We start from the raw sequence: 18,411 nt of genomic DNA on the forward strand, positions 1-18,411 counted from the left end.
TTACCTGTGATAACCTTCCTTTGGTAAGAGCATCATGATGTCACTTGGGGGCTCACTTTCCTCCAGGGGTAGGCATGTGACTCAGGCTGGACCAATCCCAGCATCACATCCCCATGGCCACAGTGATGGGTCAGGGGCTGGGCACCTGACCTGAGCTGTTCTGGTGGGACTGAGTCTCAGGGCTTTTGCTAGGGCAACTAGGAAAGAGGCGTTCTCTTGGCACTGGGGTTTCTAAGAAGATAGGATATATGCCAGGAGTTGCTGGCAGCCAGTTTGTCACCATGAGGTTAAGAGCCTGCCTGAAAATGGGGGCAGCAGAGAGTGAAAAGAGAGCAAGATCTAACATAGGAGACATCGTCTGACCCCTGGATCCAGCCATGCCGAAGCCTGGACCTTGCAATAATGCTCAATAATATATTCCCCTTTTATTTAATCAGTTTGTGCTGGGTTTCCATCATTTGCAGCCCAAAGAATTCTGGCTAATTCTAATAACGGCACTCACAAGCTAATAGCATAAACTGTGCCCTATAGTTATCTGCAATTAGAGGCTTCCTTTAGGGAAGCACAACCTCAGTGAGCTGTTGAAACAATCTGCTCCTAGTGATTCACACCTTCTGCAGACTCAAGAAGAATTCTCATCCTTGACCTAATTACACATCGTTTTTGGGAAAAGGCAGATTTTACAACTGTCTTGAGATTATCAATTAGCCCATTTAGAAAAGATTTACTAATAAGGGTGGTGGTGGAGTAAATACTAAGATTAGCAATTGACACTTAAGTAGGTTATTTTGCAAGTGTTAGAAGTACAACAGCGAGAGTGTGTACGCCCTGTCGAGAACTGTAAATGTAGGTAAAAGTGTCGACATTGAAGTGTATACCAGTCTACTTTTCTCTCGGAGGCAACATCCCCTTAAAATATACAGCTTAAAGGCTGCTGTTTAGCGTGGATTTCAATTTCCAGACCACCAATGCAGGCCTGGTGTGCAAGCATCTATTTAAAAATAAATTAGACTCTCAGGCAGAGAAATTACCTATTTTAATAAGACAGCATCCCATTAGGTATATTCATTTCTTGTTATTTTGCTACATACTTTTTAAAGGCAATACATTTTGAAGCATACAAACTTGAGAACTAAGTTTTTTACCTCCGAAAATACTGCTGGGTGGGTAATGATGAGTTTTACTTGCTTGTTAATCCCAATATAGCTTAAGAAAGTAGTTCTCAAATTATGTTCTCTTTCTATGGAACCCCGGGGTTCCATAGAGATGGCCTGGGAAGGACTGAGGAGCAGGAGGCCCATCTTCCATCAGAGCAACTCCATCTTTATATATTATTACCTTACGTTGGGTTCCCTAGAAGCAGGTTCTAGAATGATTTGAGTGTAAGTCATTTATTTGGGAGGTGGCTCCAGGAAGCACTAGCTGGGGAGTGGGGAAATGACAGAGGGAAGGAAGGAAAATCAATGGGTATGATATGGAGTAGATTTGTGTTTTGGGTAACGGAGGCTCAAGCCCACTGGAAAAGTGTGGGAGACAGTTGTTTTAAAAGGTAGGTTTTATTATTTAGGTATGGCATGGCCAATAGATCAGGACAAGACTGCCATTATAAATATAGCTTGAGGCCAGGCGCGGTGGCTCACACCTGTAATCCCAGCAATTTGGGAGGCTGAGACGAGCCAATCAAGAGGTCAGGAGATTGAGACCATCCTGGCCAACATGGTGAAACCCCGTCTCTATTAAAAATACAAAAATTAGCTAGGCGTGGTGGCGCGTGCCTGTAATCCCAGCTACTCGGGAAGCTGAGGCAGGAGAATCACTTGAACCAGGGAGTTGGAGGTTGCAGTGAGCCGAGATAGTGCCATAGCACTCCAGCCTGGCAACAGAGAGAGACTCCATCTCCCCCAGCCCCCACACCAAAAAAAAAAATATATATATATATCTATATAGCTTGTTACACTCACAGATCCCAAGAGGAGGGAACAGGCCATACCACAGGGGAGTGTGACTAATTTTGATTGAATACTTTTGGCAGATTCTGGGGCACAAGGGCTGTCCTGAGTTGTCTGGTACCTAGCCCTGGGGCAATCAGGGCAGGCAGACAGTGACTCAGGGTGGAAAGCCCTGTGAGACCATATAAAGCAGGCAGTTCGTGTTTGGCCTCTGCACTGGCTGCTTTGCACATGAAAGGCATGTTTGCCGGTGAGTCCTTTATTAGCCTGGGGAGGACAGTTTCTCTGGGGTCAGCAAGGCCCCAGATGTCCGAATCATCAAATATAGAAACTAGAAAATGTAGTTATTGCAACAGTGTAACTTACACTTCGAGTTCCCTTGCCAGGGGTATTTAAACATCAGTTTCCATCCGTTACAGACTGAGGATGCTCCACAGTGTCTTAACTACATGACACTTCTGGTTGGTGGCTGCTGAGAAAAAGCCTTTAAGCTGGAGTCACAGATGCCTGTGGCAAGTAGGATGCTGCTGGCCTGGACAGGCTCAGGGAGAGGTGAGGGCATGGACTGGGGCCACCAACAATAACCGTCTCAATTATGTTATGTACTTTGTGTCTCTGGATAAGAGTTTACCATGTAAAAATGAAGTGTTCTGATTTTTTTAAGGCTCTGAAAATGATTTTAAAAGATTTAGTGATGAGTCAACATTTGGAATCTAAACTTTGCCTTTTATTTGATTTAATTTAGGTCTTAAGGTAAAATTCTGGTTACTGATTGATCTAGTTTGGATATTTGTCTCCACCCATATCTCATGTTTGAAATGTAATCCCCAGTGTTGGAGGTGGGGCCTGGTGGGAGGTGACTGGATCACGGGGGTGGATCCCTCATGGGTTGGTGCTGTCCTGTGACAGTGAGTGAGTTCTCGCGAGATCTGGTTAAGAGTGTATGGCATCTCCCTGCCCCAGATCTCTTTTGCTTCTGCTTTTCCTTCCACCATGAGTAAAAGCTCCTTGAGGCCTAAGAAGATGCTGGTGCTTTGCTTCCACAGCCTGCAGAACCGTGAGCCAATTAAACCTCTTTTCTTTATAAATTACCCAGTCTCCTTTTCAGAAGAAGATATACATGTGGCCAACAAGCATATGAAAAAAGCTCAATATCACTGATCACTAGAGAAACGCAAATCAAAACCAAAATGAGGTATCATCTCATACCAGTCAGAATGGCTATGATTAAAAAGTCAAAAAATAGTAGATGCTGGTGAGGTTACAGGAAAAAGGGAACTCTTATACACTGTTGGTGGGAGTGTAAATGAGTTCAACCATTGTGGAAAGCAGGATGGCAATTCCTCAAAGAGCTAAGAACAGAACTACCCTTTGAGCCAGCAATTCCATTACTATTATATACCCAGAGGAATAGAAATCATTCTACCATAAAGACACATGCATGAGAATGTTCATTGCTGCACTGTTCACAATTGCAAAGATATGGAATCAACCTAAATGCCCATAAATGACAGACTGGATGAAAAAAAAATGTGATACATATACACCATGGAATACTATGCAGCCATAATAAAGAACAAGATCATGTCTTTTGCAGGAACACGGATGGAGTTGGAGGCTATTATCCTTAGTAAACTAATACAGGAACAATACCAAATACCATATGTTCTCACTTATAAGTGGGTGCTAAATGATGAGAATTCACGAATACACATGGAACAACCGACACTGGGGTATATATACTTCAGGGTGTAGGGTGAAAGAAGGGAGAGGGCAGAAAAAATAATTATTGGGTAATAGGTTTAATATCTGAGTGATGAAATAATCCATACAACCAACCCCATGACAGAAGTTTATTGATATAACAAACCTGCACATGTAACTTCAAACCTAAAAGAAAAGAAAAGAAAAAAAAAAAAACTACCCAGTCTCAGGTATTTTTTATAGCAATGCAAGAATGGTTGGCTGGGCGCAGTGGCTCACGCCTGTAATCCTAGCACTCTGAGAGGCCAAGGCAGGAGGACTGCTTGAGCCCAGGAGTTTGAGACCAGCCTGAGCAACATGGCAAAACCCCATCTCTACAAAAAAATAAATAAATAAAAAGAGACTGGCCTAATATACTGATGCTACCTCTGGACTAGAGCATGATTCCTTCATTTGTCCTGCTGTGGCTTGGTCACTGAAAGCAGAACCTCTGGAGGGTTATACTGTGAACAGTAATTAACAGGTAACTCTAACCTGTGATAGCAGATAAACAGTCAGCAGTCTCCGGAGTCAACAGCAGAGTGTGTCAAGAATAATACCTCTGAGCTTACCAAGGTTGTCACTCTCTTTTTTTCTGTCTGTCCCTCCCCATTCTCATCTCTGGCTGATCCTATCTCCATTCTTATTCCTAGCTTGCCCAGTTTATGGCTCTCCATATTTTCCCCTTAACTGGTCAAAAATGTTTTAAAAGTTGTTTTTGGTGCTTTATGATCATGAAACCATTTCTTCAACGAACATTTGCTGAGAATTAGCTACAATACATGTGGCATTAGCAGGTCATCAAAAGGCCCCAAGAATCTGGCCTGCTAGGCAGAGGTGATGCTTCTCTACAGAAACAAGTTTGGTTCATTCTTTGTTCATTCTCTTTTCGTAAAAAGCCTTAACTGAAATTTTTGTTTCTCAAGTAACTTCCTAAGTTTCTTTAATTTGTACATGAAAATGATTATGTTAACGCAATTCATAAAATTTAGCCCCAACTCTCACCTTGATTTTGTGGCTTTGATTTATTTTCCCTGAGTGTCAGCACAAAATCCAGGAAAAACAGCTCCCATCCCAGCTCCCATCCCAAAGACCACTGAAGTAAAACTCCCTGAAGTATGAAATAAAAGCTAAAGAACCAATCAGCCTCCCTATAAACCCCCCAACTTTTTTCTTTTTTTTTCTACAGGCATTAACACAGTGACACATGCATTGTGAACCCTTTCGTGGTGTGATTTTATATCAATAGCTTGTCATACCAACCAAGCCTAATTAGAAGCATGGTAAATTAAGCACTGGTTGAGAATTTCCTCTTTTCTTTATTGAAAATAATTATGTTGATCCAATTCATAAAATTTAGCTCTACCTCCCAGCTTGATTCTGTGGCTTTGATTCAAGCCTGTCACAGAGTCATTTTTGCTTTTAATAAGTACCTACTCAGGCCAGAAACTGCCCTATGGCTCCCAGTCTGTGGAGAATGTGTCTGTCGTGGCTCTGTGGCATGTCGGGGTGGCAGCATGCTCAAAGCCAGAGGGGAGTCACCAAGGGGACTGTGTATTGGAAAGAGGTGGCCTCAAATCATGAAAGTGCTTCGGGTAGGTAGGAAAGGAAGAAAGGTGGACATGATTGGGTTCACCAACCTCTGCCTTTGACCGTGCATGTGAAATCACTCTGCTTAGTCAGCAACAAAGCTTGGAAGGCTGCAGCCATGGTAGAATGATTTTCCCCTGCAAACCTCATGTGGAAATTTGGTTCCTGTCATGGTGGTGTCAGGAGGTGGGACATTTGGGAGGTGACAGGGCCATGAGGGCTCCTCCTCATGGGTGGAACTGGTGCTGTTATAAAAGGATGAATTTGGCCTGCACTTGCTCTCTCTTGGCAAGTCCGGCACCTTGATCTTGGACTTCCCAGCCTCCAGAACTGTGAGAAAATATGTTTCTGTTCATTATAAATTACCCAGTCTCAGGTATTCTGTTGTAGCGGCATAAAAAGAACTGAGACAGATGCCAATTTAAACCATCTGGCTTAGCCCTTCCTCGCTGGGACAGGACTCCCTGTTAGATCATTACAGCACCTCATACTTCAAACACCCACCACGCTTGTCATTAATAAACTTTTGGGGTGATTCTTTCTCTCCCATTAGACCCTAAGTTCCATAAGAGCAGCAATAGGACTGTCTTGTCCACAATTAAATGTTGAAGGAATTCGAATTGAATGAATGAATAAGCCCACATGAGCATGACAGCATTCAGCATCTTGAATGGTACCTAATACATAGCAGGTGACAATATATGTTGAATAAATGAACAAGTCTGTGAATGAATGAGATAAACCAGCATGGAGCTCTGAGCACCTGGTGCAGTAAGTACTTACTGAGGCTGAATGAAAAGGTGTGGCATGAAATTTGCTTTTCTTATGCAAGAACCTCTAAAACAATTGAACTATACAATGTCCCTTGATCTGGAAGTTGCACCATTAGGTAGGTGATAATTACAATCTTCATTCAGCTCTGAAAAAGCAACTGGTGTGAAAATACCATTAAGCTAAAGGACAATTATGGTTGTTTGCCCAAGTATTTTTTTTTAATGGCTTTGATGTTACTCTCTTTCAGACTCATTATAGAGCACCTGCTTGCACAGACCAGCATGGTACAAATCAGTGGACTGCAAAGATCACAATCCTACAGTACCAGATAAGGGACCAGGATATACTGCCCAAGGCCTGCCCTTATCCCACCAATGATACAGCACCCTTTACAGAATCCCTTAGAGACTGCACCTGTTTTTAGACTCGGTGAATGGAGCACATAGTTCTGAATCTGGATCCAAAACATGCTCCATTTCCTTTGGGGCTTTTTCATACATCTTTTTTCTTTCAGTCAGACCCTTGCTCGTCTCCACTGCAGGGAAGTCGTAATATCCCTTCCTCTTGGCTTTGAGGCGCAGCTTGTTCCGATAGTGCTCGATGTCTGACTTCTGCTTCAGGGCTTTGTTCACCTGGGGAGAGAGACAGTCTCAGGCCCACACCTGACCCAGTGTGGTCGGCAGGTGGGAGACTTTCACCAGGAGGTTATCACTTCTAAAAAGCCATCACAGGCATCACCTCTGGGCCTCTGAGCTAGCCAGACCCACCTGCATCCCATTCTGAGACAAGCCCACAACAGTAGACTACAGATGCTGTGGAGCCTGGCACTCACCTGAATCACCTGAGACCTTCCTCCAAGGCCTCCTTCTCCCTAGTCTGTCCTGTCTCTGTTCAGGCCTAGGCCTGACTCTATGCTCTTAGCAATGTGGCTCAGCCTTAATTATGCCTACACCCTTTTGGTTCCTCTGTGTGGGTGCCTCTGCCAGTTCTCAGTGCCCTGAGTCTAGCTCCGGTCCTGGGGAACCCAGTGGCCTTCGCTGCCCTTCAGCTGGTGTCCAGCTAGATAAGATAGCAAGTTCCTGAAGAGGCTGAGTTGGGATGGACAGGGTGGAAGGGGAAGCAGCCGCTCCCAATACCTTTCCACACTGTCAACCAGCATCTGACGGCATGTTTTTGTAAATCCATGCCTTTCTTGAGAGATATGTAATTTTGAAGCCTCGTATGGCCACTAACACGAACCAGGTCCTGCCCTATAGGGCAAAGGCAGTCTGGTCTTTCAGAAGGGAACATGGCTAATGTACCTTGCAAACTGTTGGAGATATAAGCAGGTGACTGTGCTAAATAAATAACAAGTGATGAGAATGTCACACCAACATTTCCGAACTTTCTGTTTTTATTATGTTTTCTTAAAAATAATCTTTAAAAGAATGTCGTGTAATTTACAAAAGAAAAACGTATGGCTTCTGGGTTGTGCTTTCTTCATTTAAACCAGCCACCCATAATAGGAGGAGGAAGAAAATTACAAGACAATCTGTGTCAGGCTCCACAAGGCAGCAGATTACAGAGAACAGTTCAGGGCTCTCTTCCAATCCAAATGCCAGCAAGGTCTATTCCTTTAACTACCAAAATACAGCATCCATTTCTGGACAAGGAAGATGCTGATTTGCTCTCCTTCTTTGACAAGGTGATGGGCCTGGGAGGAAAAGGGAGTGATAAATTGAATCTATCCCAGATTTGGAATCTGTCTCTATGACATTCACATCATTAAGCTGGGATGAAAAGATCCAGGCCTAGTGGCCATCACATGTATCCGTAACTGAGCAGAGGGTCCAAATCAACAGCAGTTATCAATGCATTAGTGTCAACCTCAGAGGCCTCTAATTATGGGGTTTGCATGTCTGGTGGCAGAATTGTGCCCAAGAGAAAATTCAGTGGCTGTGACTGGTTTTGAGAAGACATCCAGATTCTCAAATTGTAGAGCCAAGGGGCATAAAGTACGTGATCTTTCTTCATTGGCTGTCTAATGGGTGTGATAACAACAATAGTAATAATAATAATCATCATCATCATCATCAAAGTGCTTATTGTATGCCAGGCACTACTCTAAATACTTTACACATATTAAACAATTTGATCTTCACAGCAGCCTTATTTTATAAATGGCGATACTGAAGCACAGAGAAATGAACTAACATGCTCAAGGTCACACAGTAAGTAAAAGATCTGAGGTTCAAACCCCAGAGGCATGGCTTGAGAATCCATACTCAGAATTCTAAGCACAATGCTATTATTCTCTGATAGGCTGTAGTAAGTAAAAGAGAGTAAAGGAGCACTGGACAGGAAGTCAGGGGACCTCAACCTCAAGGCTGTCACCATAACCTGCTGTGTGACTTTGATCAAGCCACTGGACCCCTCAAGCTTCAGCTTCTTGGTTTAAAAAATAAAGAGGTTGAAAGAGAAGTGCACTGTATGTCCACAACCAGTTATTTTTTTTAAATCGATGAAGGTTTACCCATCACATCTTTAGGCCATCTCAGTCTTTCTGCCCAGAAAACAAGAGTTGCTTCCTGAGTCGGGTTTGCAAAATGCTTTTATAGGTGGCCCAGATGCTGCATATTTACAATACCTGGTTTTATAGGGCCATAGCATGTTCCTTGAGGTGTGGTGGGAAAAAGACTTTAAAACTTTGGAAATCTCCCACCTGTTGCAGGTAAAAATAGCTGGGTATAAACAAATGAAATTAACAACCAATCTGACAGCTTAAGAACAGAGAAAAATTAAGAGCATGTGTGTGTACATGCTTGGGCACACATGCAATGTAAATGTTCACATGTAGGGTCCAAATGCATCTTCTTAAAGTTCATAAACATTTGCAATCCACTGGCCATTCTGCTGCCGAAGACGAAGGAAACGCAGATAATTTTTACCTAACTTCTGGCATCTATCTATCTATCTATCTATCTATCTATCTATCTATCTATCTATCTTCTATCTATCTATCTATCTATCTATCTATCTATCTATCTATCTATCTGATTTTCTTTTATGGAATCATCACTCCATGGTGAGTGTTACAATTTTTTTTTCAGACTCTTAGGAAAGTTGATTAACATCATGATATCCATTGATAGCTTTCTGGAAGCAGCCAATGAGTTGTTTCAAGTTTGCTCAAAGGAATAAACGTCATTTCAAAGTCCCCAGAGTGGCCCACATCCCTGTCCATATGACGTTATCTTCCCTGGTTCCCTCTCAATTCAAGCCCCTTCCATCCCCACTACAAGCAACATCCCACAATGGGCAGTTTAGGAGTGTCACCAAGAAAGGCAAAAGGCTGTGTGTGTGAGGGAGTCGGGGAGCAGAACGCCTGATGCTTCTCTTCATAATCACATTTTTTTAAAAGTTACCTCTGGGCTTTTAATGAACATAGGAAGTGCTCTGACAACATCACCCAACAAACTCATTTTGGTGACTTGTGTCCTGATTCACTCTGCAGAGGCCTGGTACATGCAGAGGAAAAAATGACCTATACGGCCCTAGGCACAATCTGCACGCAGTATTCACAGGTGGTGTTCCTTCGTCCGAATTTCCCATGTCTGGCTGGACCATCTCCTGCCCTGGGTCTCCAGGCACTTACCTCGCCGTTGAGGGCTGCTGATGTCTCCTGGCTCCTGTCCGAGGTGGGGGGCACCATTGGGAGGGCTGTGGGTTTTATGGCAATGAGCTGCACAGACCCAGAAGATGTGTCAAAGGGTTCAGCGGCTACCTTGCTGGAGTTGTCAAATAGAACTGCTCCCTCCTCTTCATCACTCGCTGGCACTGAAGCACAACATAAACACATCGATTTTATGGTGTTGGGAAGCTGTGTGACCCCAGGAGAATTTATGTGAGACTCACAGCCTAAGGACATTACTTTACTCAAAACAACCTCAGAAACAACAGCATCTGCTTCTGTGCCAGGGGCTCGCTACTGCTAGCGGTTTTCCTTTAAATTTAAGATCTGTATGATTTATCCCTCCATTGCCTTATCAATGGGTAGGAAAGAACTGTAGAGGTTTGAATTTAAACAGTAAGAACCATTCTTTCAAAACTATGACATAATACAGTTGAAAAAAATTAAAAAGTAACTTCTTTCTCTCTGTTTGAGTTGGAAGTGAGAAAAGTGAGTTTGGCCAAACCTTGTATCTATCCTTAAAATCTGACAATCCTCAGACTAACAGCATTCAGTTCGGGCTCAGCCGCCAATGCTACCAATCTTTACAAGATGTTAAAGTAGCAAGTCTTTCTTGGTCAACAAACCACAGTTATAGTGGCTGACACTTTTTTTTTTTTTCCTCTTCTGAAGGTTGCTTCCCCAGTGATTTGGGTTTTGGTTTATTTGTTTAAAATAAAAGAAAGCTATGAAAATTCCGCCAGAGAAACTAATTTGAAGCTACAGACAACTCCCCTAATAAAGTAGAAGGATTTCTACCCAAGCTCTGTTAAATTAATCCTCCCTTCTGACAGATAATTCTGCTGCAATTGCTAAAAGACACCAGTCGGCCTTGAGCTTCCATAACTAAGCTGACAGAAGTTCCAGGGCCCCTGGTATCTTGCTGATTTACTTGTTCTTAAAGCATATTCCCATTAAGTAACTATAAGAATGACAGCTTATTGAGCATGGCTAGGCAAGAGATACATTAAGCCTATTCAAACAACTAAACCAGTAGACAATTTAGGAGCAAAAGAGGTGTTATATAAAACATGAATGTAATAGCAGTGTATTCATCTTTCCTCCTGTCTGCTTGAGAGATTGGGATGTTATTTAAATTATTGAGAAACACATAGTTTGCACCATTCTGTCACTTATCATAATCACAGAAGATTTGTCAAATTAAGCCAAGTAAATTGTTATTTTTACAAAGTGGCTGAAACACTTCAGAGTCTAACAATGGGTTATAATTGGATTTTTTTTTTTTTAAGTTCTGTGGGCTGATTTGCAAATAGCAGGCCACCAAGCAGCCAACGACAGAGGAAAATCTCTATTTCAATGTGTTACCAGATGCATCTATATTTTTAGAGTGTAGTTGTGCTGGGCAGCTCTGGCCTGGCCACCATTATCTGCCACCTGGACACATGCTGTACAAGCCACCTATGAAAGCCAGCCAATAAGGTGGCTCCTAAGAATTCTCACCTCCTGATATTCATACCCAGGATGAATAGGACTGACCTGTGTAACCAACAGGAAACTGCAAAAATGACAATGTGTTACTTCCAAAGGCTTAGTCGTAAAAAAAAAAAAAAAAAAAAAAAAAAAAATCCTGGCTTCCACCTTGCTCTCTCTCCGATCATTTACTCTAAAGAAAGCTGGGGGGTGGAGCCAAGATGGCCAAATAGGAACAGCTCCGGTCTACAGCTCCCAGCCTGAGCGACACAGAAGACGGGTGATTTCTGCATTTCCGTTTGAGGTACCGGGTTCATCTCACTAGGGAGTGCCAAACAGTGGGTGCAGGACAGTCGGTGCAGCACACTGTGTGCGAGCCGAAGCAGGGCGAGGCATTGCCTCACTCGGGAAGCACAAGGGGTCGGGGAGTTCCCTTAACTAGTCAAAGAAAGGGGTAACAGACGGCACCTGGAAAATCCGGTCAGTCCCACCCTAATACTGCGCTTTTCCAACGGGCCTGGAAAACGGCACACCAGGAGATTGTGTCCCGCACCTGGCTCGGAGGGTCCTATGCCCACAGAGTCTCGCTGATTGCTAGCACAGCAGTCTGAGATCAAACTGCAAGGTGGCAGCGAGGCTGGGGGAAGGGCACCCGCCATAGCCCAGGCTTGCTTAGGTAAACAAAGCAGCCAGGAAGCTCGAACTGGGTGAAGCCCACCACAGCTCAAGGAGGCCTGCCTGCCTCTGTAGGATCCACCTCTGGGAGCAGGGCACAGACAAACAAAAATTTAGCAGGAACCTCTGCAGACTTAAATGTCCCTGTCTGACTGACAGCTTTGAAGAGAGTAGTGGTTCTCCCAGCACGCAGCTGGAGATCTGAGAACGGACAGACTGCCTCCTAAAGTGGGTCCATGACCCCCGAGCAGCCTAACTGGGAGGCACCCCCCAGTAGGGACAGACTGACACCTCACTCGGCCAGGTACTCCTCTGACACAAAACTTCCAGAGGAACTATCAGACAGCTGAATTTGTGGTCTCACGAAAATCCACTGTTCTGCAGCCACCGCTGCTGACACCCAGCCAAACAGGGTCTGGAGTGGACCTCTAGCAAACTCCAACAGACCTGCAGCTGAGGTTCCTGTCTGGTAGAAGGAAAACTAACAAACAGAAAGGACATCCACAACAAAAACCCATCTGTACATCGCCATCATCAAAGACCAAAAGTAGATAAAACCACAAAGATGGGGAAAAAACAGAGCAGAAAAACTGGAAACTCTAAAAAGCAGAGCACCTCTCCTCCTCCAAAGGAACACAGTTCCTCACCAGCAATGGAACAAAGCTGGACGGAGAATGACTTTGACGAGTTGAGAGAAGAAGGCTTCAGACGATCAAACCACTCTGAGCTACGGGAGGAAATTCAAAACAATAGCAAAGAAGTTAAAAACTTTGAAAAAAAATTAGACGAATGGATAACTAGAATAACCAATGGAGAGAAGGGCTTAAAGGAGCTGCTGGAGCTGAAAGCCAAGTATCGAGAACTACGTGAAGATTGCAGAAGCCTCAGTAGCTGATGCGATCAACTGGAAGAAAGGGTATCGCTGATGGAAGATGAAATGAATGAAATGAAGCGAGAAGGGAAGTTTAGAGAAAAAAGAATAAAAAGAAACGAACAAAGCCTCCAAGAAATTTGGGACTATGTGAAAAGACCAAACCTACATCTGATTGGTGTATCTGAAAATGATGGGGAGAATGGAACCAAGTTGGAAAACACTCTGCAAGATATTATCCAGGAGAACTTCCCCAATCTAGCAAGGCAGGCCAACATTCAGATTCAGGAAATACAGAGAACGCCACAAAGATACTCCTGGAGAAGAGCAACTCCAAGACACATAATTGTCAGCTTCACCAAAGTTGAAATGAAGGAAAAAATGTTAAGGGCAGCCAGAGAGAAAGGTCGGGTTACCCACAAAGGGAAGCCCATCAGACTAACAGCTGATCTCTCAGCAGAAACTCTACAAGCCAGAAGAGAGTGGGGGCCGATATTCAACATTCTTAAAGAAAAGAATTTTCAACCCAGAATTTCATATCCAGCCAAACTAAGCTTCATACGTGAAGGAGAAATAAAATACTTTACAGACAAGCAAATGCTGAGTGATTTTGTCACCACCAGGCCTGCCCTAAAAGAGCTCCTGAAGGAAGCACTAAACATGGAAAGGAACAACCGGTACCAGCCCTGCAAAAACATGCCAAATTGTAAAGACCATCGAGGCTAGGAAGAAACTGCATCAACTAATGAGAAAAATAACCAACTAACATCATAATGACAGGATCAGATTCACATATAACAATATTAACTTTAAATGTAAATGGGCTAAATGCTCCAATTAAAAGACACAGACTGGCAAACTGGATAAGGAGTCAAGACCCATCAGTGTGCTGTATTCAGGAAACCCATCTCACGTGCAGAGACACACATAGACTCAAAATAAAGGGATGGAGGAAGATCTATCAAGCAAATGGAAAACAAAAAAAGGCAGGGGTTGCAATCCTAGTCTCTGATAAAATAGACTTTAAACCAACAAAGATCAAAAGAGACAAAGAAGGCCATTACATAATGGTAAAGGGATCAATTCAACAAGAGGAGCTAACTATCCTAAATATATATGCACCCAACAGAGGAGCACCCAGATTGATAAAGCAAGTCCTGAGAGACCTACAAAGGGACTTAAACTCCCACACAATAATAATGGGAGATATTAACACCCCACTGTCAACATTAGACAGATCAACGAGACAGAAAGTTAACAGGGATATCCAGGAATTGAACTCAGCTCTGCACAAAGGGGACCTAATAGACATCTACAGAACTCTCCACCCCAAATCAACAGAATATACATTTTTTTCAGCACCACACCACACCTATTCCAAAATTGACCACATAGTTGGAAGTAAAGCTCTCCTCAGCAAATGTAAAAGAACAGAAATTATAACAAACTGTCTCTCAGACCACAGTGCAATCAAACTAGAACTCACGATTAAGAAACTCACTCAAAACCACTCAACCACATGGAAACTGAACAACGTGCTCCTGAATGACTATTGGGTATATAATGAAATGAAGGCAGAAATAAAGATGTTCTTTGAAACCAACGAGAACAAAGACACAACATACCAGAATCTCTGGGACACATTCAAAGCAGTGTGTAGAGGGAAATTTATAGCACTAAATGCCCACAAGAGAATGCAGGAAAGGTCCAAAATTGACACCCTAACATCACAATTAAAAGAACTAGAAAAGCAAGAGCAAACACATTCAAAAGCTAGCAGAAGGCTAGAAATAACTAAAATCAGAGCAGAACTGAAGGAAATAGAGACACAAAAAACCCTTCAAAAAATTAATGAATCCAGGAGCTGGTTTTTCGAAAAGATCAACAAAATTGATAGACCACTAGCAAGACTAATAAAGAAGAAAAGAGAGAAGAATCAAATAGATGCAATAAAAAATGAAAAAGGGGATATCACCACCGATCCCACAGAAATACAATCTACCATCAGAGAATACTACAAACACCTCTATGCAAATAAACTAGAAAATCTAGAAGAAATGGATAAATTCCTCGACAAATACACCCTCCCAAGACTAAACCAGGAAGAAGTTGAATCTCTGAATAGACCAATAACAGGCTATGAAATTGTGGCAATAATCAATAGCTTACCAACCAAAAAGAGTCCAGGACCTGATGGATTCACAGCCGAATTCTACCAGAGGTACAAGGAGGAACTGGTACCATTCCTTCTGAAACTATTCCAATCAATAGAAAAAGAGGGAATCCTCCCTAACACATTTTATGAGGCCAGCATCGTCCTGATACCAAAGCCTGGCAGAGACATAACCAAAAAAGAGAATTTCAGACGAATATCCTTGATGAACATTGATGCAAAAATCCTCAGTAAAATACTGGCAAACCGAATCCAGCAGCACATCAAAAAGCTTATACACCATGATCAAGTGGGCTTCATCCCTGGGATGCAAGGCTGGTTCAACATACGCAAATCAATAAATGTAATCCAGCATATAAACAGAACCAAAGGCAAAAACCACATGATTATCTCAATAGATGCAGAAAAGGCCTTTGACAAAATTCAACAACCCTTCATGCTAAAAACTCTCAATAAATTAGGTATTGATGGGATGTATCTCAAAATAATAAGAGCTATCTATGACAAACCCACAGCCAATATCATACTTAATGGGCAAAAACTGGAAGCATTCCCTTTGAAAACTGGCACAAGACAGGGATGCCCTCTCTCACCACTCCTATTCAACATAGTGCTGGAAGTTCTGGCCAGGGCAATCAGGCAGGAGAAGGAAATAAAGGGTATTCAATTAGGAAAAGAGGAAGTCAAATTGTCCCTGTTTGCAGATGACATGATGGTATATCTAGAAAACCCCATTGTCTCAGCCCAAAATCTCCTTAAGCTGATTAGCAACTTCAGCAAAGTCTCAGGATACAAAATCAATGTACAAAAATCACAAGCATTCTTGTACACCAATCACAGACAAACAGAGAGCCAAATCATGAGGGAACTCCCATTCACAATTGCTTCAAAGAGAATAAAATACCTAGGAATCCAACTTACAAGGGATGTGAAGGACCTCTTCAAGGAGAACTACAAACCACTGCTCAATGAAATAAAAGAGGATACAAACAAATAGAAGAACATTCCACGCTCATGGGTTGGAATAATCAATATCGTGAAAATGGCCATACTGCCCAAGGTAATTTATAGATTCAATGCCATCCCCATCAAGCTACCAATGACTTTCTTCACAGAATTGGAAAAAACTACTTTAAAGTTCATATGGAACCAAAAAAGAGCCCGCATCGCCAAGTCAATCCTAAGCCAAAAGAACAAAGCTGGAGGCATCACGCTTACCTGACTTCAAACTATACTACAAGGCTACAGTAACCAAAACAGCATGGTACTGGTACCACAACAGTGACATAGATCAATGGAACAGAACAGAGCCCTCAGAAATAATGCCACATATCTACAACTATCTGATCTTTGACAAACCTGACAAAAACAAGAAATGGGGAAAGGATTCCCTATTTAATAAATGGTGCTGGGAAAACTGGCTAGCCATATGTAGAAAGCTGAAACTGGATCCCTTCCTTACACCTTATACAAAAATTAATTCAAGATGGATTCAAGACTTACATGTTAGACCTAAAACCATAAAAACCCTAGAAGAAAACCTAGGCAATACCATTCAGGACATAGGCGTGGGCAAGGACTTCATGTCTAAAACACCAAAAGCAATGGCAACAAAAGCCAACATTGACAAATGGGATCTAATTAAACTAAAGAGCTTCTGCACAGCAAAAGAAACTACCATCAGAGTGAACAGGCAACCTACAGAATGGGAGAAAATTTTTGCAACCTACTCATCTGACAAAGGGCTCATATCCAGAATCTACAATGAACTCAAACAAATTTACAAGAAAAGAACAAACAACCCCATCAACAAGTGGGCAAAGGACATGAACAGACACTTCTCAAAAGAAGACATTTATGCAGCCAAAAAACACATGAAAAAATGCTCATCATCACTGGCCGTCAGAGTAATGCAAATCAGAACCACAGTGAGATACCATCTCACACCAGTTAGAATGGCCATCACTAAAAAGTCAGGAAACAACAGGTGCTGGAGAGGATGTGGAGAAATAGGAACACTTTTACACTGTTGGTGGGACTGTAAACTAGTTCAACCATTGTGGAAGTCAGTGTGGCGATTCCTCAGGGGTCTAGAACTAGAAATACCATTTGACCCAGCCATCCCATGACTGGGTATATACCCAAAGGACTATAAATCATGCTGCTATAAAGACACATGCACACGTATGTTTATTGCGGCACTATTCACAATAGCAAAGACTTGGAACCAACCCAAATGTCCAACAATGATAGACTGGTTTAAGAAAATGTGGCACATATATACCATGGAATACTATGCAGCCATAAAAAATGATGAGTTCATGTCCTTTGTAGGGACATGGATGAAACTGGAAAACATCATTCTCAGTAAACTATTGCAAGGACAAAAAACCAAACACCGCATGTTCTCACTCATAGGTGGGAACTGAACAATGAGAACACTTGGACACAGGAAGGGGAACATCACACTCCGGGGACTGTTGTGGGGTGGGGGGAGGGGGGAGGGGGGAGGGACAGCATTAGGAGATATACCTAATGCTAAATGACGAGTTAATGGGTGCAGGAAATCAACATGGCACATGGATACATATGTAACAAACCTGCACATTGTGCACTTGTACCCTAAAACCTGAAGTATAATAATAAAAAGAAAATACTAAAAAAAAAAAAAAAAAAAAGCCAGCAGCAAGTATCTCGAGCCCCCTGTCAAGAGCCATGAGTGACCATCCTGCAAGCCCCAGTCAAGACTTTATTTTTTATTTTCATTTTCCTCTTTTTTAAACTTCAATAGCTTTTGGGGTACAAGTGATTTTTGGTTACACACATGAATTCTATAGTGGTAAATTCTGAGATTTTAGTGCACCCGTCACCTAAGTAGTGTACACTGTACCCAATATGTAGTCTTTTATCCCTCACTCCCCTCACCCTCTCCTCTGTCCCCAAAGTCCATTATATCACTCTGTGTGTCTTTGTGTCCTCATAGCTTAGCTCCCACTTATGAGTGAGAATATACAGTATTTGGTTTTCCATTCCTGAGTTACTTCACTTAGAATAATGGCCTCCAGCTCCATCCAAGTTGCTGCAAAAGACATTATTTCATTCCTTCTTATGGCTGAGTAGTGTATTCCATGGTGTATACATATTACATTTTCTTTATTGGTCGATGGGCACTTAGGTTGGTTCCATTTCTTTGCAATTGTGAACTGTGCTGCTATAAACACGCATGTGCAAGTGTCTTTTTTCATATAATACTTCTTTTCCTTTGGGTAGATACCCAGGAGTGGGATTGATTGCTGGATCAAATAGTAGATCTACTTTTAGTTCTTTAAGGAATCTCTGTACTGTTTTCCACAGGCCTTGTACTAATTTACATTCTCACCAGCAGTGTATAAGCGTTCCCTTTTCACCATATCCATGCCAACATCTATTGGGTTTTGCCAGTTAAGACTCTAGATGACAGCTCAGGCCATCTGGATTATGACCTCATGAGACCCTT

At 42.4% G+C, this 18,411-nt stretch overlaps 1 protein-coding gene across 5 annotated transcripts in view; it reads right to left on the reverse strand.

Moving 5' to 3' along the window:
- Positions 1–18,411, reverse strand: part of KIAA1549L (KIAA1549 like) — a 307,083-nt gene that overhangs the window by 57,354 nt on the left and 231,318 nt on the right. For all 5 annotated transcript variants that reach the window (XM_058446946.1, XM_032166307.2, XM_032166306.2 and 2 more), the window contains 2 exons: positions 9,691–9,872; positions 6,471–6,688 (listed from right to left, as the gene is read on the reverse strand). In XM_058446946.1, the coding sequence (XP_058302929.1) occupies positions 6,471–6,688; positions 9,691–9,872 (400 nt within the window). The remainder of the gene's footprint in view (positions 1–6,470; positions 6,689–9,690; positions 9,873–18,411) is intronic.

This window comes from Hylobates moloch, unplaced genomic scaffold (assembly GCF_009828535.3).
Source record: "Hylobates moloch isolate HMO894 unplaced genomic scaffold, HMol_V3 SCAFFOLD_11, whole genome shotgun sequence".
NCBI lineage: Eukaryota > Metazoa > Chordata > Mammalia > Primates > Hylobatidae > Hylobates > Hylobates moloch.